This window comes from Camelus ferus, chromosome 33 (genome assembly GCF_009834535.1).
Source record: "Camelus ferus isolate YT-003-E chromosome 33, BCGSAC_Cfer_1.0, whole genome shotgun sequence".
In the NCBI taxonomy this organism is placed as follows: domain Eukaryota; kingdom Metazoa; phylum Chordata; class Mammalia; order Artiodactyla; family Camelidae; genus Camelus; species Camelus ferus.
The window spans coordinates 473,399-499,070 of NC_045728.1; the positions used below are offsets into that span (position 1 = coordinate 473,399).

The window sequence follows — 25,672 nt, forward strand, 5'->3', positions numbered from 1 at the left end:
GGAAAAGCAGACACCCACCCCCAAACCTCGGCAGCATCCACCGTCCTGGGCCCGCCCCACCGTTTGCGCATGCATCAGAAGACCCTGCTGATTGGCTGACGGGAACGCAGAGGCCGGGGGCGGTGATTGGTCGGTGCGAATTCCGTGTTGCGATTGGGCCGCAGTACGGCTTCGGCGCGCGCGCGGGAGCGAGCTTTGAAAGTTGAGGCGAGCGGCGGTCGTGATGGCGCGGCCCAACCTGGGGAGCGGCCTGCAGCCATGGTCCCCGCTGGACCTCAGCCGGGGTGAGGACGCGGCCCGAGCCTGGGGGGCCGGGGGAGGGGCGCTCGGCCCCGGGAGGCCGGGGTCCGGGGCTGGGGAGGGCCGGCGCCGGGCGGCGACGTTGGCCGGGTCTCTGAGGGCTCCTTTGCCGCTTCTTGGCCTTGCCTCCTGTTCTGCGCCGACAGCCTCGCAGGCGCCGAGGTTTTAGCTGATTGTTGGGCCGGACTGACCTCCTGAGCTTGGGGTGCACAGGTGTTGAGGGGGCACGGGTGTGGCTGGCGTCCTCGGGCGCCCGGCGTCACTGAAGGGTAGTGGGCCCCCCAGCCGCTGGTGGCGGCAGCCCCTCGTCCCCACGCCTCAGGAAAAACAGATTCAGCGCGTGAGGAGGGCCGGGTCCCAGGTTTCCGGGGAGCCCCTGGGAGGCGCCCCACCAGGTATGGGTCCCGGGCTTCCCGCAGGAAAGAATTCAAGAGCGAGCCACTGCTGAGTAAAGACAGATTTATTTAGAGAGATGCACACTGCATAGAGTGCAGGCTGTTTCAAAAGGCAAGAGAAAGGCCAAGAGGTGTGGGGTTGGGTGCTCGGGCTAAAGTAAAAGTAGGTACGCACTCCACAGACCGAGTGCGGGTGGTCTCCGAAGAGGAGGAAGCAAGAGAGACGCGGCCGCAAGGCGTCGTGTTGCCAGCGTTTGTGGGCTGAGTAGCTTCAGGCCTGCAAGTGGGAGGACCATTCCGTCTACCCTGGGGAAGGGGTGGGGATTCCCAGGAATTTGCCACTGCCCACTCTTTGACCTTCTGTGATTATCCTTGGGACTGTCATGGCCTCTCTGGGCATGTTGTGTATCATGCTACTCTGTCACCATGAGCATATGATGAAGCTCAAGGTCTACTAGAAGTCAAGTCTCCCTCAAGGCCTACTGGGAGTTGAATCTTCCGCCATACTGGTGCTAATTGCTGTTATTCCCTGAATGTCTGTGCGCTGCCCTCTTCTTCCTTGTCTCAAGCCTGTGGCCTGTCCGCTGCCGGCCTGGGCACTTGGGGCGCATCCTGCCTCTTTCTGGTACTTGCATTCTGGCCCCACCCCGCTCCCCTGCCAGGATCACTTGAAAATGCCGGCGTGACCCTGCCAAGTCTTCGAACCATTAGTGGCTCCCCTTAGCTTCTTAAGTAATGACTGCTTGTCTGGCCTGCGCATGAGAGCCCTCCGCATACCCTGTGGTGGTCCTTTCCGAGAGTGTGAGCTTTGGAGCCAGCCAGGGACTGATCTCTTGGTCCACCGCTTGGCATTGTGGATTGCGGGCCAGTTGGTTAACCTTGCTAAGCCTCGGTTCCTTATGTGTCAAATGGGGATAATACTGTCTGTGTCCTGGGGATTTATGAAGGTTAATTTAGTACCTGCGCATGCTAACTGCTGAGTAAATACTGATAACAGCTCACCCTTCATGGGGAACTCAGTGCTGTAACTGTTTTGTTCCAAACAGGTCACACTTTATTTCCCCCCCTTGCTTTGTTATGGGGTCCTCTCTGTCCAGAATGCACTTTTCTGCATGTCTTTGCCTGGTAACCCCACGTGTAGGTGCAACTGAAGAAGAATCCTCATGTCACCTCTGTCCCTCCCCTCCCCAGTAATCTATCTGCTCTCTACTGTTGTACTGGGCTACTGCTGTTTTAACACCCACCCATTGTAAGCTTAATAATAGCTATCATTTATTGAATATATTGATTTCCTAACACCAGATCTTTTACCTCTGGGCCTTGGTAATTCCAAATCAGAAGTGAGATCAGAAATACAGGTTTGTGTTTAAAAATATGCATGTAAAATAAAGGGTGGAATGTATGGGGAAAAGGCAGGAAAAGATGCAAGAAGATGATTGTATTTATTAAGAGAACAATTAGGAAAGAGCAAGTGAGTGATGAAAGCAGGTGAAACAGTTCTGCTTGGCTGCACTTCTCCCCAGACCCCACCTTGCTCAGGGATGAGCCTTGAGGTCTCTGTGGTGCAGAACATGCCTTACTTGTCCCTTCTTTCCTGGATTACTGACAGGTTTTTCAATTAGAAATTTCTCTTCATGGAATCTATACTATCTTAAGGATCTTTCTTGTGGATATACTCAGAATTGTCATGCTGTTTGTATATTCCAGTTGTCAGCAATGATTAAAGCCTGTTTCCTTAAAAAAAAAAAAAAAGCACGTTAAATAGTCGTTGCCTCAGGTGTCCCTTTGCGCTGTTACTTTATTTGGGTTTATTGACTTGGCTATAAGAATTTTACAAAGGGGCAGGTGAGGTAATCTTTTATTAACCTTCTCTTCCCTCTCCAGATTAAATATATTGGAAAGCTGGATCATCTCCCGAAACTATTATATCTAAAAAGTATTTTTGTTCTTGATATTTTTAGAAGATGACCAACCTAATGACCAACTGTTAGTTATGATCAAAAAACAATTTCCTTAACCTTTTTTGCTTGTGTCTGATTATGCTGCACCTGTATGGTGTGGTTAAATGAGACTTGTACTAGTATAGTTTTCTGTTCTTGAATGTACCTGGAGTCTAAAGCTTATTGGTGTTTACTTGTTGTAAAACATTTGTTGATTTAATTGCATCTTCCCACTAGAATGGGTGGACGCAGTGTGGGAACTGGAGTTCACAGAGACTGAGCCTCTGGATCCCAGCATTGAAGCAGAGATCGTGGAGAATGGATTGAGTGCGTTCACAAAACTCTATGACAGTCTTTTCCCTTTTGCTATTGAAGAACATGGATCTACAGAGGTAAAAAAAAAATTTTATTTAATCAAACTAGCCATCTTTAGTTGCTAGAAGTAGAGGGCAAAAGTCATTGTCATCTAAAGCGTAGCTTTTTTCAGTATATAGTTCATAAGGAGCACAGTGAGAGCAGCACGAGAGTGAGGTCCACTTGCCGGTGTGCCCTCATAGCCTTTCTCCCAAAGGCTCAAGATGTTGTTCTGTGAGTCTTTCTCAAGTCATGACCACTTTTTACAAGAGCAAATTAAAGAATAAAGGCCAAGGCATGAAGGAAAACCAGACAAACCAAATAAGCAAAGATGGCCAGTGCAGTGACAATTCAGGCCTTAATTTAAGAAAATCTGATATTAAACTGAGAAGTGATCACTACAAATGGAAAAAAGAGTTCCTTTAAATATTGAGTCTACTCAGTGTGCTTATTACTATTTAGATCATTAACTGCTTTTCAAAAACTGAAGGGCTAGGCATTTGCAGCAACATGGATGGACCTGGAGAATGTCATTCTAAGTGAAGTAAGCCGGAAAGAGAAAGAAAAATGCCATATGATATCACGTATATGTGAAATCTAAAAAGTACACAACTGAACTTATCTATAAAACAGAAGCAGACTTACAAACAGAGAACAAACTTATGATTACCAGGGGGAAAAGGGGGTGGGAAGGGATAAATTGGGAATTAAAAAATTCCACCTCTTGGGGAGTGATGGAAATGTTAGCTATCTTGATTGTGGTGGTGGTTTCATTGGTGTATACATCTATCAAAATTCATCAAATTGCACATCTGTGTACACTGTCCTTCAGTGACATTGTACACATGTATATATGTAGCTTACTGTACAGGAACCATACTACAATAAAGGAGTTTAAAAAAAGGCTGAAGGGGTAGGAAGCTTAACAGAATATATTTAGATATTAACATCTCTGGAAAATTTAAATTATCAAAAAATGTTTCAGTCACAAGGCTCATGTAGCTATTCAGAAATTAAATCATCCAGTTAAACATTCGTAAAATGTAGTGCTGAGTGAAGCACCTTGGGCAATCACATGATTATTAAGAATCGGAGCCTCTCCCGATACGAGGGAGGAGAATGAGCTCTTGGAGCGCCCAGTCCACTCTCTGCACTGACCAAAGCATACCTGGTGACCACATCCAGCCACAACGGTGGAGACCATACCATCGGGGTCTGTGTTGTGAAAGCTGCTCTAAGACAGGTTAGTTAGAGGCAGTCTGACAGAGGTATGGAAAAGGAGCTCGTTAAGAATGGGAAGGTTCCAGAAAGAAAGCAGCTGGCTGCAGACAAGTCTTCACAAGTATGTACAATTTAGACCAGCAGAACTGAGGGTCCCCGGGCATCCTATGGAGGGAGCATCACGGTGGGAATGTGTCGGGCAGGGCAGTGCAAGGCATGCAGAACTGAGCTGTGCACTGTGGGGTTTGGAGGTTTGTGACAGGCTGTTCGTCATGTATTAACTCACTCAGTCCTCACACGTGGTTCGGAGGAAGAGGTTCTAGTGAGCAGTGGACTAAGGAACATGGAGAGATCTGCTTTAGGACAGGTGTTCTTGACCATGGAGTGACTGACACTGGAAAACACTGTACGCAGGGAGACAGTGTACCCTGCGGATAATACAGTTGACCTTTGAACAACATGGGTTTGAACCTCACGGGTCCGCTCATATGCGGGTTTTTTCAGTAGTAAATAATACAGGAGTGCACGGTCTGGGTTGGTTGGACCCATGGATGCAGAACCATGGATATGGAGGAACCGCGTTTACTGAGGAGTTGGGGCTCCGCAGAGTCAGCGCCCCACCCCCACCCCCGCCGAGCTGTTCAGCGGTTAACTATACTTTGCTCATTTGTGTTTTTATGTTACAGCAGGCTCTGGAGTTATGGTTGCGGGAACTGGGTTGGAGGGCTAGAACCTAGGGACATTTCTGAGGTAGAATTGATAGGGTTTGTGAACTTAGCCAGCCCTCGTCAGGTGTCATGCTGCAGAGGTGACTGGGTCTCCAGGGTCACAGCTGCAGGGGAGGGGAGTGGAGCTGATGTAACTGCTGCGAAGGTGGAAGGTGGCTTCTTCCAGAAGTTCCATGTGGGGGAAAGGAGAGCGCTGAGAGGACTGTAGATAGTCTCTGCTGTGAAGCGGCATGTGCTCGGCAGTGTCTCAGCCAAGGCACCACCTACCACTGTCCCCGTCTTTTCAGGGAAGCAGGACATGCAAGGTCTGATTTCTTGAACTTTTGTGGGCTTATGTTTTTTTTAAGGTAGCCCAGAATAAATTGTGTAATTCCTGTTAACGTTTGGTTTATAGAAATAATCTGTTTCCTTTTCCTGTGTTTAGTAGGAGAAAGCATGGAACAGTGGCAGAATTAATAAAATTGTGGTTTATTCTCTGGGGTTTATTTCCTTTCTTCCCTAGACTACTTCTGAAACCTATTGAGGGAGATACTTTCAGATATTCCCTTTCCTACTCCCATTGACCATAGAACATTGAGATTGAAAGAAGTTGCTCTGATTTCCTCAGTTACTAATTAGAGTGATGAATGAATTTAACCTAGATGAAGGGGTAACTTGTCTGAGCAGTTGCTAATATAGGTCCCAAAATCTGAGTGTAGTTTACCTACGATAATTTCAGAAATATATATGCTTCAAACTTATCCAAAAAAATTTTGGCAGTATAATTATTTAAGTTTCTTATATAGTTATTTATCTTTGTAATTTTGAATAATGCATTTTTAATTTTCTATCTTAGTCCCTGTGAAGATGGCAAGCACTTATAATTAGGAACCAGGATGGCCTGTTCTTCTTCTTTGTAAGGCTTTAAGTACTTACAAAAATCAAATAGTAGGAGATTTTCCATTTCTCTAACTGCTGGCTTTTGTGGTCTGCCCCTCCTGCAGAGCGTCTGGACCTTCTTCATCGAGAACAACATCTCTCACGGTGCGCTGGTGGCCTTGTTCCATCACTTTGTTCAGGTGGTCCATAAGAAGAGCGTCAGTGTACAGCATCGCGAATTCGGCCTTCACGCTGCCGGGCTTTATTTTCTGCTGCTGGAAGTACCAGGTATGTGTGTTTGGTGTGATAGGACAGACCTTTTAGTTTTTCATTTGTCTGCATTGTTTTGAACACTTCTACTTTGTTTCCTCACTTGTGAAATGAATTTGTTCCCAGATTAGATGACAGCAAATCTTGGAAGCACATGGCATGTCACCAGTGTTGGAGAAGTGCCCCTCCCGTTTTTCTGTAAATGTGTTTCTGTGCTGGGTCTGTAACCTAATACAAATAATCCGAGAGGGTACAGCTGGAGGGGCTGTTTCCCAGTTACAGGAGCTCCACTCCTAGCATTCAGCTCTGATGTTGCCCGGCCTCCCCTGCCTCCCTGTCCCGGCTGAGAAAAGTGCTGGGGGCGGGGGGGTATTCTCTCCCCCGTGTGGGTGTAGGAACTGGTTGGAAGCATCCTCGTCCAGAAGGCCTGTGGACAGCTGGTCTCAGTGAGGGAAGCACAGGACAGTCTGTCTATGATGCTGTAGCACTTCCTTTCTGGGCTGAGCACTTAGGTGTGAGCAGAAGGGGTGGAGGGGGCAGAGAAGGGCTATAGCTGCGGAACCAGTTCACCTGAAGAGAAATCAGGACCTGCCCCCCGCCGCCCCCTCCTTCTGCTTGTCATTGTTTACATTGGTACGTCTGTAATGACTGTTAAGGACTTTCCCATGCGATTTGGAAATTGGTAAAGAGATGTGTAAAGCCTTGAACAACGATTTGTTTTATTGTTAATGCTCCTGTAATGACTTTTGAAATAAGTTCCCAAAGAACTCACTTGCCGAGCGATGTCTCAGTTATACCTGGGCTCTCGGAGAAGTGGTGGTGTTGGAAACCCAGATTCACTCTTCTCTCCTTGCTGAGTTCAGCTCCTTCTGTTCCAGAGCCGAGAGGTGGCTGTTACTGATGACATGGCCACTTGCAGCTTTCCAGCAAGTCATATTTTTGCCAGTTACCTGCTGCTTTTAAATGTTTCTGGATTATGGTTGGGATGCTGTTGATAATGTTTGATCATAGTTTATCCTTTTTCAAGATGGTTTTAGTTATTTTGGGCCCCTTGCATTTTCATATGAATTTTAGGGCTTGCATGTCGATTTCTTTCCAAAAAGGCAGCTGGGATTTTGACAGGGATTGCATCGACTAGATCGATGTGGAGGGTGTTGCCATCTTAACAGCGTTGATTCTTCCAGGATGTGAACACAGATGTCTTTCCATATACTCAGGTCTGTAATTTGTTTCAGTGATGTTTTGTAGTTTTCAGTGCAAAGCTTTTGCACATCTTTGGTTAAATTTATTCCCAAGTATTTTATTCTTGTCTCTGCTGTAGTAGATGAATTTGTTTGCTTAATTTAATTTTCAGATTGTTTGCTGGTGGTGTATGGAAGTACAGTCACTTTTTGATTATAGATCTGGTACCCTGCAACCTTGCTGAGCTCATTTTCTGGTTCTGGTAGGATTTTCTACATGTAAGATCATGTCACTTGTGAATAGACATACATTTCCTTCTTCCTTTCCAGTCTGGATGCCTTTCAATTCTTTTTCTTGCCTAGTTGCCCTGGCTAGACCCTCTAGCCCACTGCTGAATAAAATTGGGAAAGTAGGCATCTTGTCTTGTTCCCGATCTCAGGAAGAAAACTTTCAGTCTTTTGCCCTTATGATGCCTGCTGGGGGTGTTTTGAGGATAGCCTTTATCGAGTTATTATTCCTACTTTGTTGAGTGTCTTATTATGAATGAGTATTAGGTTTTGTCATTTGCTTTTCTGCACCTGTGTGTGAGGTGATCATGTGGTTTTGTTCTTCATTTTAATAATGCAGTATATTCACTGATTGATTTTCATATGTTAAGCCAGTTTTGCATGACCTTGGTCATAGTGTTTAATCCTTTTTATATCTTGTCAGATTCAGTTAGCCAATATTTTATTGAGTATTTTTGCATAGATATGTTTTTGCTTGTTTGTTGATGTCTTTTTGATGGTTTGTGTTTTAGGACTATACCAGTGTCATGGAATGAGTTGGGTAGTATTCTTGCCTATTCTACTTTTTGGAAGTTTGTGAAGAAATGGTTGTTTTTCTTTCTTAAATTTTTGGTGGAATTCGCTAGAGAGGTATCTGGGCCTGGAGTTTTCATTGAAAGAAATTTTTTGTTTGTAGAATCTGTAGTGATGTGTTCTATTCATGCTTGATGTTGCTAATCTGTATTTTTTTCTTCATCAATCTAGAGATTGATCATTTCAGAGAACCCTCTTTTGCTGTTATTGGTTATACTCTAATGTTTGTCCATTTTCTATTTCAGTGATTTTGGTTTTATCTCTTTGGTTGCCTGCCTTCTTATTTTGGGTTTAATTTGTTTTTATTCAGACTTCCTAAGGTGGGTGCTTAGATCTTTGTTCTCACGTACTTTTCTTTGTCTCTAATACACGTAATGTTACACTATTTACTGCTTCATCTGCATCCCGAAGATTTTGATGATCTGTTCAGTTAGACCAAAGCAATTTTCTGATTTCTCTTGTGGTATTTGGTAGTGTGTTTAATTTCCAAGTATTTGAGGACTTTCCTGAAATCTTGTAATGCTTTCTATTTTAATTATGTTGAGATCAGAGCACATACTTTGTATGATTACAATACTTTTAAATTACTGAGTTTTTGGTTTTTTCCGGAAGTGGCCTGGCACAGGCTCTGACTCAGTGAATCTTGTGTTTACACTGGAACAGAATGTGTATTCTACCTTTGGTGGGTCTCTCTTCTATGAATGTCAAATTGGTTGCTGTGGTTGTTCGAGTCTTTTATATCCTTTCTGATATTCTGTTTATTTATTCCATCAATTACTGAGAGAAGGGTGTTGAAATCTCCAGGTATGATTGTTAATTTATCTGTTTCTCCTTTCAATTCTGTTGGTTTTAACCTAAGGTATTTCAAAAGTCTGTTGGATACAGACATTTATGCTCGAACGTCTTCCCTTTTGGTGTTGTGTCATGTCCCTCTTTGACTGTATTCTTTGCGCTGAAGTCTTCTTTAATCTTCAGCTGGTTACTACATAACTTGTCCTTGGTTGGGATACCCTTTCTCATGCCTTACGTGTGCTGTGTCTGTGAGCTTATATTTCAACAGCGTGTTGAAGACTGCCCTGCACTGTTTCATCCTCTCAATAATCTTTGTCTTTTTATGGAACATTTGGACAGTTTAGATAATTACACTTAATATAATTATGAGTGTGGTTGTGTTCCTGCCATCTTGATATTTATTTTCTGTTTTCCATCTGTTTTTTGTTCCATTTTCCCCTCTTCCTGCCTTTGTCTGATTGGTTGTTTTTTAGTATTCCACGTCATCCCCCACTTCAGGCTTATTAACTGTACTTATTTGCATGTGTGTGTGTGTTAAGTGCTTGCTCTGGATGTATAGTAAGTACTTTTAACAGTGTGTCTTCAGATGATATTCCACTAATTTGTAGGTGATGTGAGGACCATGAGACAGTGCACTCTCCCTCCTCCCCTCCTCTGTGTGCTGCTGTAGTTATACATCTCATTTCCACGTGTCATGAACCACACAGTTCATCCCTAACGTTTTTCTTTGAAGTATCTTTAATTTTTTTTAGAAAACAAAAAAACAAATGTCTTTTGTATTTTAGCTCTGGCATGTCTCTGCCCAGGATGTGCTCTGAAAGCTGCCTGTCTCCCACCTGTTGATAGTTTGCTCAGCCCACCTTCCTGGGGGTCCCTCTAGTGTGCACGGCAGTGATCAGTGCTGTGCAGACTCCCCCAGTGCCCTGCTCTGTACCCTCCAGTCCACTCGCCCTCCGGACTCGGTCTGTCTGTGCTCAGGTTCACCATCTTCCTGCTGTTGCCCAGACATCGCCTCCAGACACAAAATCAGGCCAATGTGAGGATTTACCTCACTGGTTTCCCTGTTCTCAGGGATTACATGGCTAGACTGCTTCTTGCTCTGTGTCTTAGAATGGTTATTTTACAAATTTCTGTCCAGTTGTAGAGTTGTTTATAGCAGGAGGACAAGTATAGAACCAATTTCTCCCTCATGGCCAGATATGGAAATCTCGTTACTTATTTGTGATCAGCCCAACTGCTCACTGCCTAGGGCTGACGTTGAATGGAACTTTCTTGCTAAAGGTTCATTGTTATTTAAAGTTAAAGAGAAGCTTGATTTTGCTTTTTAATTTTTCATTGTTGTTACAGACATATTTCAAGACAGTTAAATCTATCCTGCTTACTCTGTTCTTTATGAATAGGCAGTGTTGCCAATCAAGTATTCCACCCAGTGATGTTTGACAAATGTATTCAGATTCTAAAGAGGAGCTGGCCCCAGGAGTCCAGCTCGAGTCAGAAAAGAAAAAAAGAACAACCAAAGAACTCTCAGGCTAATCCACGAGGGAGCAGGAAGAGGGGAAAGCTCCCCAGGAAAGAGGACATGGAGGTAAGAAGTGAGTGGGCCAGTATAGCAAATCTGTACCAACAGGGGATTCTGATTTATTTAAGAATTAACTCCATATTAAGGCAGGGTTTCAGGGTCATGATTATAACCGAAGGCCCTAAGGTACCGTCAGCCAGCCAGTAGGACTTTCGGTTGCCCCATGTTCTGTTCTACTAGTGTAGGTTTCTGCCTTGCCGTCTTCCTGGTCTCGTTCCAGGTGTGCCTCCCACATGCTGGCAGGTGTGTTTGCCATTTTCTTATTGTCATTAGAGAGGGTGGTCGAAGTATCCGGAGGACTGACATCCATAAGAACGTAGAAGGACGTTAATTCCAAATTCTTGGATGGTAGAGAGAAGTTCACTGACGTCAGAACTTCTGAGAAACACAAGAATTCTCATGATTCCATAATATGGGACTAGAAACTGTGATAGCATCCACTAGTCCAGTGACCGATCACTGGCCATAGAGACCTAGAGCAGGCAGGGGACCTGCTCAGCATCTCAGTGACTACCTGGAGTTTCACTGGCCTTGATTTGGGGACATTGAAAACCACCAGGAAAGTATTAGGCAGTGTTACCCAGTCAGCTGTACATTTCTTCATAATCTAGATGGATGAAATTATTGAGGAACAAGAAGATGAAGAGAATATTTATTTTTCTGCCCGGGACCTTTGTCAGATTCGAAATGCTATCTTTCACGTTTTGAAGAACTTTTTAAGGCTTCTGCCCAAGTTTTCCCTGAAAGAAAAGCCACAATGTATACAAAATTGTGTAGAGGTAAGTGAGAATTCCTGAGCCTTGGGCACATGCAAGGGCACAGACGATGGCTGACACTTGAGGAGCAGGAAAGATCAGACCTCTTCTGGGCATCTGTTTTCCAGGTTTTTGTGGCATTAACTAATTTTGAACCAGTTCTTCATGAATTTCATGTTACACAAGCCAGGTGAGTCTTTAAATCTTACAGTGCTAATATTTAAATATGTACAATAAGTTGCTCCAGCAGAAGTTTAAGTGCCATTTTTTTCCTAATTGGCACATGGGTCCAATTCATTCATTTAAATATGGCTTATAGGGTTAGGAAGTATTCCAGGTGAAATCATACCCATTAACTAATCTTTTCTCTTTAGAAACCTTGACGAAGCAAAATACATACCAGAACTGGCCTATCATGGATTGTATTTGCTATGCTCCCCAATCCACGGGGAAGGAGATAAGGTAAAGAGGACATAACTGAGCTACTCTTTGAATTGAAAGCCTGCAGGTCGTCAGATGGAAAATGCTGGAAGCAGTTGGTGTGATGCTGTGTTAACTTATCAGATTGTTCTCATGACCTGAGGACTCCTGTGTGATGAAAAGCATCCCCACTGCCACTGGTTGCCTGCTGTTCATTATCAGACTTGTACCCAGATGCTTGGCGGCCATGGGAAATTACTGCTGGGTGACGGCACAGAGAGAGGTTCCAGTGTGAACTGGGTGAAAGACAGATAAGCCGTTGAGCAGAGCGTTACTTTTACAGAGTCTTTACCAAATTCTTCTCAAGAGAAGAGCAGACAGTCAGAGAGTTTTCAGGTTTCCCTTGGCAATTCATGTGTGCTTCAGTACTTCTGTTAGTGTTTGTACTTCGGTGGATAATTCTGCAGGCACATTCCTGGTTAGCGTTCACGTGTGATTTGCCCCCAGGTGACCTTAGAAGCCCCTCTGCTCTGGGTGCTGGAGTTAGTGGTGTTAATGAACCTGGATGTCATTAATAAAACAAGAGTTTGCAAAAAAACGTGAGCCCAAGGTCCTGTGCCGTTGGTGGCTGTGATATGCTTAGTTTCCAGGGGCCCCAGGCCTGCAGCCTCTGCACCTCTGTGCCCAAACTCAGGCACCACTGCTCACTGGCTGTGTGTCCTTTGTGAGTTACTGGACCTTTGAGGCCTCGGTTTTCTTGTCTGGATGAAAAGGACAAAAGACTTACCTTCCTTGTAGATTTGTCCCAGGAGGGTGACATGAAGTGCCTCAGCACAATGCCTGCTGCTTAGAAAACATTCTGTATTTTGTGATTCATTACGTCATTGTCATTTCTGTGTTTGAATGTGGATGTGATAGAATTGACAGTAATGCTTCTAATCCCCACGTGCTTTTCAGTGTGTAGAACAAAAGGTGGGTAGAAAGAGTTACCCTTCTGTGTCTGCAGTGTCTCTGAGGACGTAGTGTTTTCTTGTTGTGACAGTGTTGTCCTGATGTTGGGTGACATTGGGCCTGACCTTTAATTAGCTGAGTTTGGACTACTCACCTTTGGAGTTTCTTGCTGTGTATCAAGTGGGGATAATAATACTGGTATTAAGTATGAAATGGAGGTGCTGCCTTGCTTACCTCGTGGAACTGGAGGTCTCGGGTTGTGGTCAAATCTAGTAATACCTGAACGTGCTTCATGCAGTGCCTGCCACAAGCTTGGTTTTCAGGAAGTGTTTTGTTTCCTGGATGAATGAATTAACAAGTTGAGTAAATTACATGGGATACACGTGGAAGGTGCTCTGTAAGCCTCGGGTGAAGTACAGGTGTAAGGTGTCATCATCTTTCTTTTTTCTGTAAGGGGTTATCGGTAGCATTCTTTGTAAGTTGCAGGTGGTCCTCCGTGGGCCCTGATTTCTGGGCTGCCATACAAGAAGGTGGACAGAGAACAAGGTGATATGCCTGTCGTCGCCCGCGCAAGCAGGGCTTTCTCACTGTTTACATGGTGTGTTTACTGAATACCGTGTCAACCTGACTCACCTCCAGACACTTGAAGTGGTTCACTGTGGTCTGCTTGCAGTCCCTGAGGCCCTGGGATTCTCTGTCATGCCCTAAATTGAATTTTCTTTTCTCTTCCAGGTTATCAGCTGTGTTTTCCATCAAATGCTGAACATCATACTAATGTTAGAAGTGGGCGAGGGCTCCCATCGCACCCCCCTTGCTATCACTTCGCCGGTCATCAGCAGTAGAAACCAGGCGGTTCGCTTTATCAGGTGGTGCACTCACTGCTTGGAGCTTTACTGTCTCTCACTCTCCCTCAGTCTCCTGGGCCCTGTACTAACCAAGATTTATGACACCTATGGAAACTAACAAAATTCTGATCTGTTTGTGGTTTGGGACTCAAAATACAGCACTTTGTAGCTGGTCTGGTTCTGTGGGAGGGATGAGCACCTGCAGTCCGTGGCCTGCCTGTGGGGTCAGCTCAGTGTTTACCTCCCCAAGCCTGCCTCTTCCTGTGCTTTTTCTGCTTTTCTCTCCTCTGAATCTCCTTGTTGCTCCTTGTTACTTCTACTTACTTAGTTTTTGCTTCTTTGGCAATAATTAATAGACCAGTTCTTCCCTCAGGAGTCACTTAGCTTCACCTAAAAAGTTCCGTATCTCAGCTTTATTGGGAAAATGATGTTTGCTGTGTCATTGGCTTTTCTTTCCCTCCGTTACTGGGTGTTCAGTGTGCAGCGTGGAGGTGGTGGAGGAAGTGGGAAATGTGCGTGTGAGTGTGTGTGTACGTGGAGGTAGGCGCGGGACGTGGTGTGGTTGGGGCTGTGGACAGTGGAGTCCAGTACAGGCTGTCGTCTGATCCTTGAGTGAATGTCTCTGGTTAAGGATTTTTCTGAACATCAAATAACTAAGATGTTTTAAGTAAAAACACTTGTTCTAGTTCTTCCGTGAGTTCATGGTGCCACTGCAGTAACATTCATATAATGTGTGAATAAGCTGAACAGTAAACATGGTTCAGATCTGTGCATTATAATAATTTCCTTTTGGGTTGGAGTTTGGAGAAGTACTGCTGTAAATCGTCAAAGCAGAACATGTCACTGAGCCACCACGAGGTAGTACTGTGTCTTCGTCTTTACTTACCCCAGATGGATATATTTTACTCTTAATATGAAATGTCCTGAGTAGCCCCAGGGTCGTGTGAGGACTGCACACCTGCTCCTCCCTGACCCCAGCTGTCCACTTGGCAGCAGCTCGGGGACCACCTGGGAGTAGGGAATGGTCTTCTGCTAGGACACTTTGTCTTAATCTTCATGCTCTGAAACAGTGCTTACAGTATGGGGGTAGGTTGTTTTTAATATTTAGGATTTCTAAAGTGCAGAAGTTTCTCTGTTTTTGAGAATGGATTCAAGGAAAATGCTGTTTTATTATCATTGTAAGTGTATTGTTAACAGTGGACGTGTTGCTTTCTTTCTTTTTTTAAGCTCTCTTGTGGATGAACTAAAGGAAAGTGTGTTCCCAGTCCTTCATATCTTACTGCAGCACATCTGTGCCAAGGTACGGTTTGTGTTAATAAAAGTGCGTGAGTACCTATGGAGGGGTGTGTGTGTGTGTGTGTGTGTATGTGTATGTGTATGTATCTGTGTCCATCCCAGGGGATGAGTGTCCTCACTAAACAGCTTTATTTAGTATGTTCACTAGATGTTTCCCGAGATAGTGTTGTTTTTTTTTAATTTTGGAAAATTTCAAATACATGAAGAAATAGAATGGAGTGAACACATTATCAACAATTTTGTGTCACGTATATCCCTATAAGGTATAAGTCCCCCAGCACATGTACACACTGGATTTTCTTCTGAAGCAAATTTCATCATATCCTTTCAGACATACATATTTCATGTGTCTCTCTAAAGATTAAAAATTCTTTAAAAGCATAACCACAAAATATTAAAACACCTAAAAAATTCACAGTAGTTCCTTAAAGTCATCAAATATCCAGTCAGTGTTTAGATTTCTATTCTTAAATTTTTATCACAGTTTGAACAGCTGATTCTTAACTGGAACTCTGTGGACCTTAGGGGTCCATAAACTCTGAAATTTGGCTAAATCTGTATTTCTTAGGAAAAGGCTTAGAGATTTCTTAAAGGTTAGTTTCTAGAGGGGACCAAGACCCAGAATTGGTGAGTCATTCCTGTAACATTTGTTGCTCAGCGTCTGTCGTTGAGCTGGGTGTGCTCACTGGTTGTCCACGTGTATTACCAGGAGTGTTTCAGTTGTCCTGCAGGTGGATGCTGGCCAGTCAGCCTCCCAGTGCTGTGTTTCAGGTGATTGACAAGTCGGAGTATCGGACCCATGCAGCTCAGTCCCTGGTCCAGCTGCTCAGCAAGCTTCCTTGTGGGGAATATGCTGCATTCATTGCCTGGCTTTACAGATACTCGCGAAGTTCCAAGGTAGGGGACACATCTGCACAAAACCTTGTTTCCCGGCTCCGCAGCGTTCTGGCGAACAGATCTGAAGATGCAGGGACGCTTTGGTTTTCTTCCTCTCTGATGGAGATGCGTGCAATTTGTTTTTCCAGATCCCACACCGGGTGTTCACCCTCGACGTTGCCTTGGCTCTGCTGGAACTGCCTGAACGCGAGGTGGACAGCACACTCCGCCCGGAGCAGCACAGGTTCCTGAAGCATAAGTTCTTGGTTCAGGATATCATGTTTGCCCGGTGTTTAGACAAGGCCCCAACCGTGCGAAGCAAGGCGCTGTCCAGCTTCGCACACTGCCTGGAGTTCTCTGTCCCGTCTGCGTCCGAGAGTGTCCTGGAGCTTCTCGTTAACAGTGAGTGTGGCGAGCGCTGTGGGGTCCAGCCTGCGTCCTGCTGGTCCGGAAACTGCTCTGGCCAAAGCAGCAGATGTGGCATGACAGACTGGGGCCCTTCGAGACCCTCTCAGTGCGTTTCAGTGACTGTCCATGATTTTAGACAAGCCTTTTTAAGTATCTCACATGCTTGTGTTTCAGAGGTGAGGTGGCTGGCTGTGCTCCCTGTTCCTTTGCATCGTTGGGCGGGCTGTATGGGGCCTGACGTCCACCCAGTGCACACCAAGGGGGCTGTTACTGTCAGAAGTTTGAGACCTGCCTTGTCTTCAGGCCTCATCATCTTGATGTTGATTCCTCTGTAGATACTTACTTAACGGTTTTTGACATTATGCCTTTTTCTCTCTTGTTTGTCTGCTTATTTTTAGGCTCTACAATTTCAGGAATAGAGAGCCACCATAACACTTTGCCAAAACATTCATCAGGTAATGAAATGGATCGATACATTTTGAAATACTGAGTAATTGTTTTCCTGCGTAAAGGACTCGCTGGATTTTTGAGGTGTTTTTCTCTATCTCTGTACTACCTGTTTCAGTACTGTGCTTATTTTCTTCACCAACCCAGTGATGATGCGGTAACTTAAATGCTTATGTTGCTAAAAGGTGTAACAAGTTTTCAGTCTAATGACAGAACCTTTTTAAATCTGTTTTTAAGCCTTTTCCTCTCAGAGGCAGACACTTAGTCCCCCTGGAGGCTCGGAGGTGACCCATACAGACAGCAGTGGTGGACCAGCTGGATCTAGGGGTATGTCGGCTTCTGTCGTGGTCAGGGCGCTGGTAACTGCTGGATTTCAGACAGCTGTGAGTAGGGCACAAAAACCTTGGAAGTTTTTTCTGTCATTTTCAGCCTTAAGAATTGGAAAATCTTTTTTTCCCCTTAAAAGTGGAGTAATTTCTATTTTATATCTTTAATTAATGTCTTTCTACTAAACTGTATTTCATTTTAAGGTAAGAGTAAGTTGTATTTCACTTGTCATGTAGTAAACCCCAGTGTTTCTGTAACACTCAAGAGAATATTAGCAAATGTCTTATTATTGAAGTCAGTTGTTCTGAACGCTTGGGCTTACTGACCAGAAAGGACCAGTTACTACGGAAAGTGCAGTAGACATTAAATTTGTTTGGATAAAAGTCATCACAGAAAAGGGGGAAAGCTGGACAATAGTATGGTGCTCACTCACCTTTCTCATTTTTATTCCTTATTACTTTTTCCATGTGGCATCTTGACTCTAAGCCATCCCAGAATTTACTTTTAAAACGTGGTAGGAAACTGTGAGTCCAAGCTTCCACTGCAAGGACAGTTGAGAAATTAGATTCTAATTTCACCAATAGTATGAGTTTTTTAGTGGGTGGAGTGGTTGAGGGGTCTCTAACCCATGGACTCCAGCGCAGGATTCTGAACATGCTGATGCCTATTCTCTTCATCGACTTGAACCCAGAGTAATCTGGGGTGGGAAAGCATCGGTGTGATTCGGGAGGGAAGAAACAGCCCTGGGCTTGGTGGTGGATGGCCCTGGGGCTACTCTCAGGTTCTGTTTCTGTCTGGCTGTGTGGTCTTGAGAAAGTCACTTTACTTTCCTGGGCTTTCTTTCATCTGTGCTACAACGTTGCATAACATACTGGGGGAAGAGCTGCGTTAGAAGTGAGAGCTGTTACCGAACTGCTGCAGGACCCGAGATGTGGAGTCAGCAGATCTCCCCACCGGTTGCTTTCTGGCCCTCCCAACATCCCTGTCTTTCACAGAGGGCTGTGGTCCAGGCCATAGAAACTGTGTTTAGAGAAGGGACTTTAAGAGAGAGACACGAGAGAGAGAAAGAACACATGTGCAGAGGATAAATTCTCTAATGAGATTTATTAGTTTATTCTGTAAACATGTGTCTGGTCCCTCCTCATCTGTGCTAGGCATTGTAGGTACACACTTTAGTAAAACATGGTTCCATCTCTTAAGGAGCAGTGGGAAAGGCAGATACGTGTGTGCATAAATCTTACACATTTGTGTTTCTGCTTCTATTTACATGAAGTTGTAATGTTAGGGGATAGGTGCAGAGGTTCTTGTAAGGTGCCGGGAGATAATTATCAGATCAGCCTCAGATACTACATTTACATGGCTAGAAGTTAGCACGTGTTACTCAAGTTAAATTCAGAGCAATAACTCAGTATAAATAGAGATGCCCTAAAATGCATAAAGATTTAATCTAGAAAAATGTTGAATGTTTGCATTAACTCCAGTCTTAGCAAGTCTTACAGATTTACTGTTGCACGGACACTTAGAACTATCAAGTTGTATTGATTCAGTGGTGGTTCCAAATTACTCAAATTTGCCAGTTATGAAGAGCTTGTTGTGTCCCATCTTATTTTTGATAAACTGAAATGACTTATATTGTTGGCACTGATTATACTTTAAAAAATTTGTATAGTTACTACATGCCAGGCTGTGCTAAGCACTGTTTTTGGTGTTTTTTTGTTTGTTTGGCTTTTACTTTTGAGATATAATTCACGTATCATAAAATTCCCCATTTAAAGTGTATAATTCAGTGGGTTTTAGTGTATTCACAAAATTATGTAGTCAATTACAGAGCATTTTCATTGGCTGAAGAAGACACCCCACCCCTAGTAGTCATGCCCCATTCTCCCTTCCCCTAGCCTCTGCCTTTGGATTTGCCTGTATCGGCATTCCAAAGACATGGATCCTACAGTGTGTGACCTTCTGTGGATGGCTTCTTTCACCTAGCACACATTTTCAAGGTTCATCCTCATTGTAGGGTCAGCATCTTGTTCCTCTTTATGGCGCGATAACAGTCCATTGTATGGACAGACCACGTGTTGTGTGCTCATTCAGCCTGGCAGTTCCCCTGAATGTTAGACGTGGAGTCACCCTGTGACCGAGCAGTTCCACTCCTAGATGAGCACCCAGAAGGAATGGACCGTATTTGAACTTAAAGCCAGTACAAGTGTGCTCGTGGCAGCATGGCTCATACTAGCCCAAAAGTGGGAGCAGCCAAGGTGGTCTCATTTATCCTGTTATTCTCGAGTTTAAAGAGTTCTTTTTGTAATTCTGGTTCCAAGTTCCTTATCAGATACATGACTTGCACATACCTTTTTCTCACTCTGTGGGTTATCTTTTCACTTTCCTGGCGTTCTTTGAGGCATAAAGCATTTTAGCTTTGATGAAGTCTGTCCACTTTTTCTTTTATTTGCTTGTGCTTTTGGTGTTATGGCTAAGAAACTGTTGCCTAATCCAAGAAACTCCTGTGTTTTCTTCATACGTTTTGGTCTTTGCTCAGTTTTGAGTTAATTTTGGTGTGAGGTAGGGGCCCGTCTGTCACATGTGAATGTCAAATAGACACAGCACCGTTGAAAGGACTGTTCCTTCACCTTTGAATGCTCTTGGCAGTCTTGTCAAAAGTGAGTTGACCGTAGACACTTGGGCTTTCTATACTCCCAGTTCTGTTCCTTTGACACTCCATTGTCCATTCTTACGCCAGTACCACACTGTGATTACTGTTGCTTTGCACTAATTTTGAGATCAGAAAGTGTGGGTTCTGCATTCTTGTTCCTGGTTTTCAAGATTGGTTTCGCTATTCTGTGTCTCTTGTATTTCCCCATGAATTTTAGGTTCAGCTGTCAATTTCTACAAAAAAGCCAGCTTGGATTTTGATACGGATTGATCTGTTTGTCAATGTGGGGAGTATTGCCATCGTAAAAATAGTAAGCCCTTCAGCCCGTGAGCAAGGGATGCTTTTCTACCCACTTAGGCCTTTGGCTTGTCTCAGTGATGTTTTATAGTTTCAGTGTGTAACTCCTGCTCTTTAAACTTACCCCTAAACATCGTCTTCTTCTTGATACTGTTACAAATGCAGTCGCTTCCTCAATTTCATTTTTGAATTGTTCATTGCCAGTTTTCACAACTGGTATTTTGATGATTGATCTTGTATCCTGCAGCCTTGCTGAATTTGTTACCAGCCCTAACAGGTTGTGTGAGTGTGTGTGATTCCTTAGGCTTATCTGCGAATCAGGTCACACCATCTGTGAGCAGAGTTTGGGTTCTTTTTCCCAATCTGATGGCTTCATTTCCTTTTCTGGCACGTTCTCCCTGGCTGGGACCTCTGAAGGTCGTGGAAAGTGGGGAGAGCAGACATACTTGTCCTTCTTTCACCGCTGAGAGTGGTGGTAGCTGAGTTTTTTTTCAGTTTGGCCTTTACCAGTGTGAATAAGTTTCTTCTATTCTGAGGTTGTTGAGTGTTTCTGCCATGAAAGAGCAGGATTTTGCAAATGCTTTTCTGCATCTGTGGAAATGATCACGTGGCCTTGTCCTTTATTCTGTGATGATGTGTCACAGTGAGCGGTTTTCCCACGTCCCGGTAAAAATCCCAAGCATGGCGTATAATGCTTTTTGTATCTTGCTAGACTTAATTTGCTAATATTTTGTTAAGGATTTTATGTCTATATTCACAAGGGATTTTGGTCTCATGTTTTCTTTTCTTGAGCTGTTTTGTCTGGTTTTGCTCTCAGGATTGGCTTCGTAGAGGGAGGTGAAAAGTGTTCTCTTCTGTTTTTTGAAAGAGTTTATGAAGCATTGTGTTAATTTTTATTTTAGTATTTGGTAGACTCTCCAGTAAAGCCATCTGGTCGTGGCCTTTTGTGCACATGTGGAAAGTGCTTTCATTGCTAATTCAATCCCTGTACTTGTTATGCTGTGTTCACACATGGTGTATTCTTGAGTCAGTTTCCATAGTTTGTAGAAATGTCATCTAGGTTACTTTTCATAGTATTCCTTTGCAGTCCTTTTATTTCTGTAAGTAATTAATGGTAGTGATGTTCCCTCAGTCATTCCTTTTTTTTTTTTTTTCTAGCAGTTTGAATCTTCTCTCTTACTTTCTACTCTAGCAAAAAGTTACTAATTTTGTTGATCTTTTTCAAGGAACCTACTTTGATTTCATTGATTTTCTCAATGGTTTTCCGTTCTCTGTTTCATTTTTTAATGTGCTATCTTTTACATCAGCAGTTCTCAAAAGTGTGGTTTTGGGTCCCTAAGCCTCCTTCACTGGGTCCTTGAAGTTAATACAGTTTTCATAATGATATTAGGACACCATTTACCGTCTGCACTCTGATTTTCTCACAGATGTAGTTTGGAGTTTTCCAGAGGTCCCAGACAGGCAGAAGCAGATAGAAGCAGAGATGAGAATTCGGCTATCTTTTATTAAGCCAGACATTAAAGAGTTTGCAAAAATGTAGAACAGTGCCATTCTTTTCACTAAATTTTTTTTGTTTTGGAAAATATAGTTATTTTAAATTAAACATTATGTCATTTATAAGTGACATACCTTGCTATTTTTAAATGAATTGTTAAATCTTTTCACAATTCTCAGTTTAAATTTCTAATTCACATTAAAGATACAATCTACGTAAGAAAAACTCAGGAGTCTTCACTAATTTCTAATAGTATAAAGGGGCTGGTGATAGGAAGGTTTTAAAGCTACTGTTATGTATTATTTAGTCTTTAAAAGAAAAAACCCTATGGTTTAGGTATTCCCATTTGTAGTAAACAGAATAGAAGATCTAAATAATTCATTCAAAATTTCAGACATAGGAGCCAGAATTTAAAACAATTTTCCAGAATTCGTGCTTTTTAAAAATTTTACTGCTCTGCCTTTTGCATTATTGTGAATAGCTAATTATTTGAACTTTTTTCTTTTTCTACATCATTCCGTGCTCTGGTTTCTTGGGATACAGAACAAGCTAATGAGGCAGTCAGATGGTAGTGTTCTCTGCACTGGGTAGGGAGGTGCTGGCTGCTGTGTGGTGTTTCTCAGCCCTGATGACTCTTTCCGTGGCAGAAAGCTGTGTCATGGCCATGCTGAGGAAGAGGGCCCAGGACGAGAAGGCCAATGTCAGGAGGTCTGCACTCCAGGTAGGAGTTTTTTCTGGACTTTCAACTTGAAGCTGCAAGAGAGTATTTCAGAAATGCTCCAGCACATTCGTTACTTACCTTGCTTTCCACTTACACTAGTTCTCCTTGGTCCTTGTACGTGTAAATTACATAGATGAGCTGAGGACTGTCTGTTCTTAACCTCCCTACTGCGTTGCTGGCTTTTTAGGAATTGCAATTTTATGTCCTTAATTTCTTTCCTTAGAATGAGGATTCTTAGCCTAGGGGGCATGGATGGGTTGATACAGTTCATGAAACCCCTGAAATTGTAAACACTTGTGTACATAAAATGTATGTCAGATTTTCTCCAGAGTGAGGTCGTAACTTTCATCAGATTCTAAAAGGCGGGACTTCCTGGGAGGAGGGATGGATCCGTGGCCTCAAAAATTAGAGCCACAAACCTAAGGGGAGTATTTCTGTCTACAGTTCGTCTTGTGCTTACATTGGGCCTGAGTCATCACTTGATGTTGCATGTGCACCTTCTAGGTGTTAGTGAGTATTCTGAAACACTGTGACGTCTCGGGCATGAAAGAAGAGCTGTCCATTCTGCAGGACCGGTGTCGGGACCCCACGGTGTCTGTCCGGAAGCAGGCCTTACAGTCTCTTACTGAGCTGCTCACGGTGAGGCGCGGCCATCCTGTGTCCGATGCGTGGTGTGTCACGTTACGAGTGATTCAGCTCAGCAGTGACCTGTCGCCAAGCATTAAGCCCCTGTTAGAGCCTCTGCCAGGCCCACTGCAGGACTGTACAGTGCGGGAGAAGGACTCTTCCAGCTGTCTGTGATCGTGATAGACCTCATTTCATATGAGGTGTGAGCGTGAACTAACGCTAGAGAGTGCTGATGGTGGGCCTTTTCTCGACTTGCGCTTAAATCTCACATAGGGATGTGGATTTTAAAATTAATTTGTTTAGGCCAGAGGCCTAGTTTAACTTTTATCCATTAAAACCTATATAGATGATATTGCCAAAAGAGCAGACCCAGTAATCCTATATATGATTTATGTCTGCCAAATAGTTGGCCTTTGGAGAATTTTTACAGCATGTCACTTGAGGGTGGAGGGCAGTGAACGACGCACCTTTCGACATTCTGTCAGCGTCCGCTCTAATTCCTCCTCAGGATGAATATTTATTACTTGCTCTTGACCTTGAAAAAGTCTAAAATTTCAGTATGCACTGATTCACAGTAACTGGAGATTGAACCTTGTTTTCACATGTATTTGAAATGCTGATTTTTTTTTCCACTTTATGCTTTATTTGTAATCGTGTGTGCGACTACTTTTAACATATGTGAAAGCACAGATCACAGCTTCATCTGTTAGTGTTTAGACTTCTCAGAGCTTAGACTTCATTATGACTTCATCCCCTTTAACTCCGCAGGCCCAGCCTCACTGCATCCAGATACAGAAGGCCTGGCTGGTGGGGGCCGTCCCGGTGGTGATGGACTGTGAGAGCACTGTGCAGGACAAGGCCCTGGAGTGTCTTGACCAGCTCCTGCTGCAGAACATCAGGCACCACAGCCAGTTCCATCCTGGGGACGACAGCCAGGTGCTGGCCTGGGCGCTGCTGGCGCTTCTCAGCACGGAGAGCCGGGAGATGAGGTGGGCCCGCCGTGCGCCTGGTGCCTGTGGAGGGCTGGTACCACGACCTCCTGTGTTGGCCTCGGGGTGGCAGCTTTCCAAACTGCTTAATGTGAAGACTCAGTCTTGGTCTTGTTTTCTTGACCCAGTTCACATCTCACCATTTTCGTGATGACAGCTTTTGTGAATCCGTCCTCTGCTTTTCTGTGCGTGTTCTCCAGTTTGGGGTTGTAGTAGGAAGCATTAGTGGATGTGATACATTAACATTAACTTTCCACAGTCCTAGTTTCTGTGAAGGATGGCTTCCTGATCTGACAAGTTAGACTTTTTCTGACATCTTGTTGGTTTGGTTGACTTGGTCACACTGCAGTATTTTCCCTGTTTGATAGCGTTTATCGGGTGTTCCCAGGCGGAGAGCAGTGCAGTGAGGAGTCAGCTCCTGCAGTGTTCTGTTGCATCTCTGCGGCAGGGATCTGACCGCTGGTTCGTGTTGGTGCTGCCTCTTCCTTCCCTTTCGTCCTTATCATACAAGGTTTATGTCCCCACCATTTGCGTTCAGTTTTGGAGGCATTGCCATCCAGTGGAAAGTGTGATAGATTTGTATCCTACGACCCCATCTGTGGCCCTGGCAAGTCACCCCCCTTTCTCGGGGCCTTAGTTTTCTCATTTGCAAAAAAGCTGATTAGACTCCTCATCTCTTCAAGTCCCTTTTGCTGTTTGGGATTGAAAATGTGCTCACTCATTAAATGTTTTCTCCGGACCACCTGTGGCTTTGCTGAAAGTCCTAGAAGGGAGGGGATTCCGCCAGCAATAGTATCAATGACTTTTTTGCTTTTCTTAGGGATTTCTCACTGCACACCCACCGTGAATTAGCTCATGAGAAGCTCTTGAGAGATTTCTTTCTTTTTTGTTTAACTTTTATGTTGAAATATAACAGGTACAGAAAAGTAAACAAACTGTAAGGTCAGTATTATCAAAAAGAAAATGTGCCATGTGACCACCACCCAGGTCCGGAAAGACCCTCATTCTTCCTTCCAGTTACTCTCCTTCCCTCAAGGGAACCACCACTGTGCTTTTCACCCCCATGTGAGTTTTGTCTACTCTCCGTCTGCATGCCGGTAGAATTACGTGGTGCGTGCCTGGCTTCTTCCTCTCAGAATGTGCGACTCAGTCAAGTTGCTGTGTGTGGCTGCAGCTCACCCGCAGTCTTCGCTGTGTTGGGGGGCATTTTGCATTAGCTAAAATGTGTCTGTGCAGCCTGCTGTTGAGAGAGAACTGGGTTTTCAGTTTGCATTGTGACATGCAGTGCTGCTGTGCACATTCCTGTACGTATCTTTTGGGACACACGTCCATGCATTTCTGATGGGTTTGTACCCAGGAACAGTACTGGTGAGTGTGTTTTTATTCACCCATAATAGTTACCGCCGGACAGTGTCCCAGTGTGGCTCACCAGGTCGCGTCTGGCTCTGGCATCCACGAGAGTTCCTGTTCTCCGTGTCTCGGCCGGCGCTTTGTGTGGTCAGTCCTGTCCTTTGTGCCATCCTGGTGGATGAATACTGGGGCCGCACGTGGCTGCCATCTGCACGGCCGTGCTGACTGGTGCAGTTGAGCACTCCCCATCGGTGGACTGGTGTTGAGACTCTCACCCTTGTCAACTGCCTGCCTCGGTCTCTGGCCTTTTTTTCTTAGTTAGGCTGTCACTCGTTAGCTTGTTCGCCGGGAAGTGCTCACCGTGGTCTCTGCAGATGCTGCGTGTCTCTCCTGGCCCACGGCTGGCCCCTCTGCTCTCCTGGTGGTGGTGCTGCGTTCGGTTTGCCAGTGGTTTTCTTTATGGTTAATGTACTTTGAAGGAAATCTTTTCTACCTCAGGAGTGTGTGGATGTTCTCCCATGTAATCTCCTGGAAGTCTGCTTGCTTCCCCTTTGTGTTGGGTCTTTAGCTTACTTGCAGTGAAGATACGTCTTAGCGTCCTTCACAGGCTCTGTGTTCCTTTAACATGGGGAGCACCTGTGAGTATCTGCAGTCAGGAGGAAAGGGAGCCAGCAGGTAGAAACGCTGAGGATGACTGAACAGGGCAGTCACTGAGGCTCGTGAAGAGCAAGGCCTGCGA

General features: G+C 44.4%; 1 protein-coding gene across 4 annotated transcripts in view; it reads left to right on the forward strand.

The window, feature by feature from the left end:
• Nucleotides 1-159: 159 nt before the first annotated feature.
• Nucleotides 160-25,672, forward strand: part of NCAPD3 (non-SMC condensin II complex subunit D3) — a 67,241-nt gene continuing 41,728 nt past the window's right edge. For all 4 annotated transcript variants that reach the window (XM_032472453.1, XM_032472452.1, XM_032472454.1 and 1 more), the window contains exons 1-16: nucleotides 160-284; nucleotides 2,873-3,027; nucleotides 5,922-6,084; nucleotides 10,301-10,485; nucleotides 11,091-11,258; nucleotides 11,363-11,424; nucleotides 11,609-11,696; nucleotides 13,338-13,471; nucleotides 14,678-14,750; nucleotides 15,518-15,643; nucleotides 15,772-16,024; nucleotides 16,429-16,485; nucleotides 16,715-16,804; nucleotides 21,894-21,967; nucleotides 22,472-22,606; nucleotides 23,363-23,583. In XM_032472453.1, coding sequence (XP_032328344.1) covers nucleotides 224-284; nucleotides 2,873-3,027; nucleotides 5,922-6,084; nucleotides 10,301-10,485; nucleotides 11,091-11,258; nucleotides 11,363-11,424; nucleotides 11,609-11,696; nucleotides 13,338-13,471; nucleotides 14,678-14,750; nucleotides 15,518-15,643; nucleotides 15,772-16,024; nucleotides 16,429-16,485; nucleotides 16,715-16,804; nucleotides 21,894-21,967; nucleotides 22,472-22,606; nucleotides 23,363-23,583 — 2,045 coding nt within the window. In that variant the 5' untranslated portion in view covers nucleotides 160-223. The remainder of the gene's footprint in view (nucleotides 285-2,872; nucleotides 3,028-5,921; nucleotides 6,085-10,300; nucleotides 10,486-11,090; nucleotides 11,259-11,362; nucleotides 11,425-11,608; nucleotides 11,697-13,337; nucleotides 13,472-14,677; nucleotides 14,751-15,517; nucleotides 15,644-15,771; nucleotides 16,025-16,428; nucleotides 16,486-16,714; nucleotides 16,805-21,893; nucleotides 21,968-22,471; nucleotides 22,607-23,362; nucleotides 23,584-25,672) is intronic.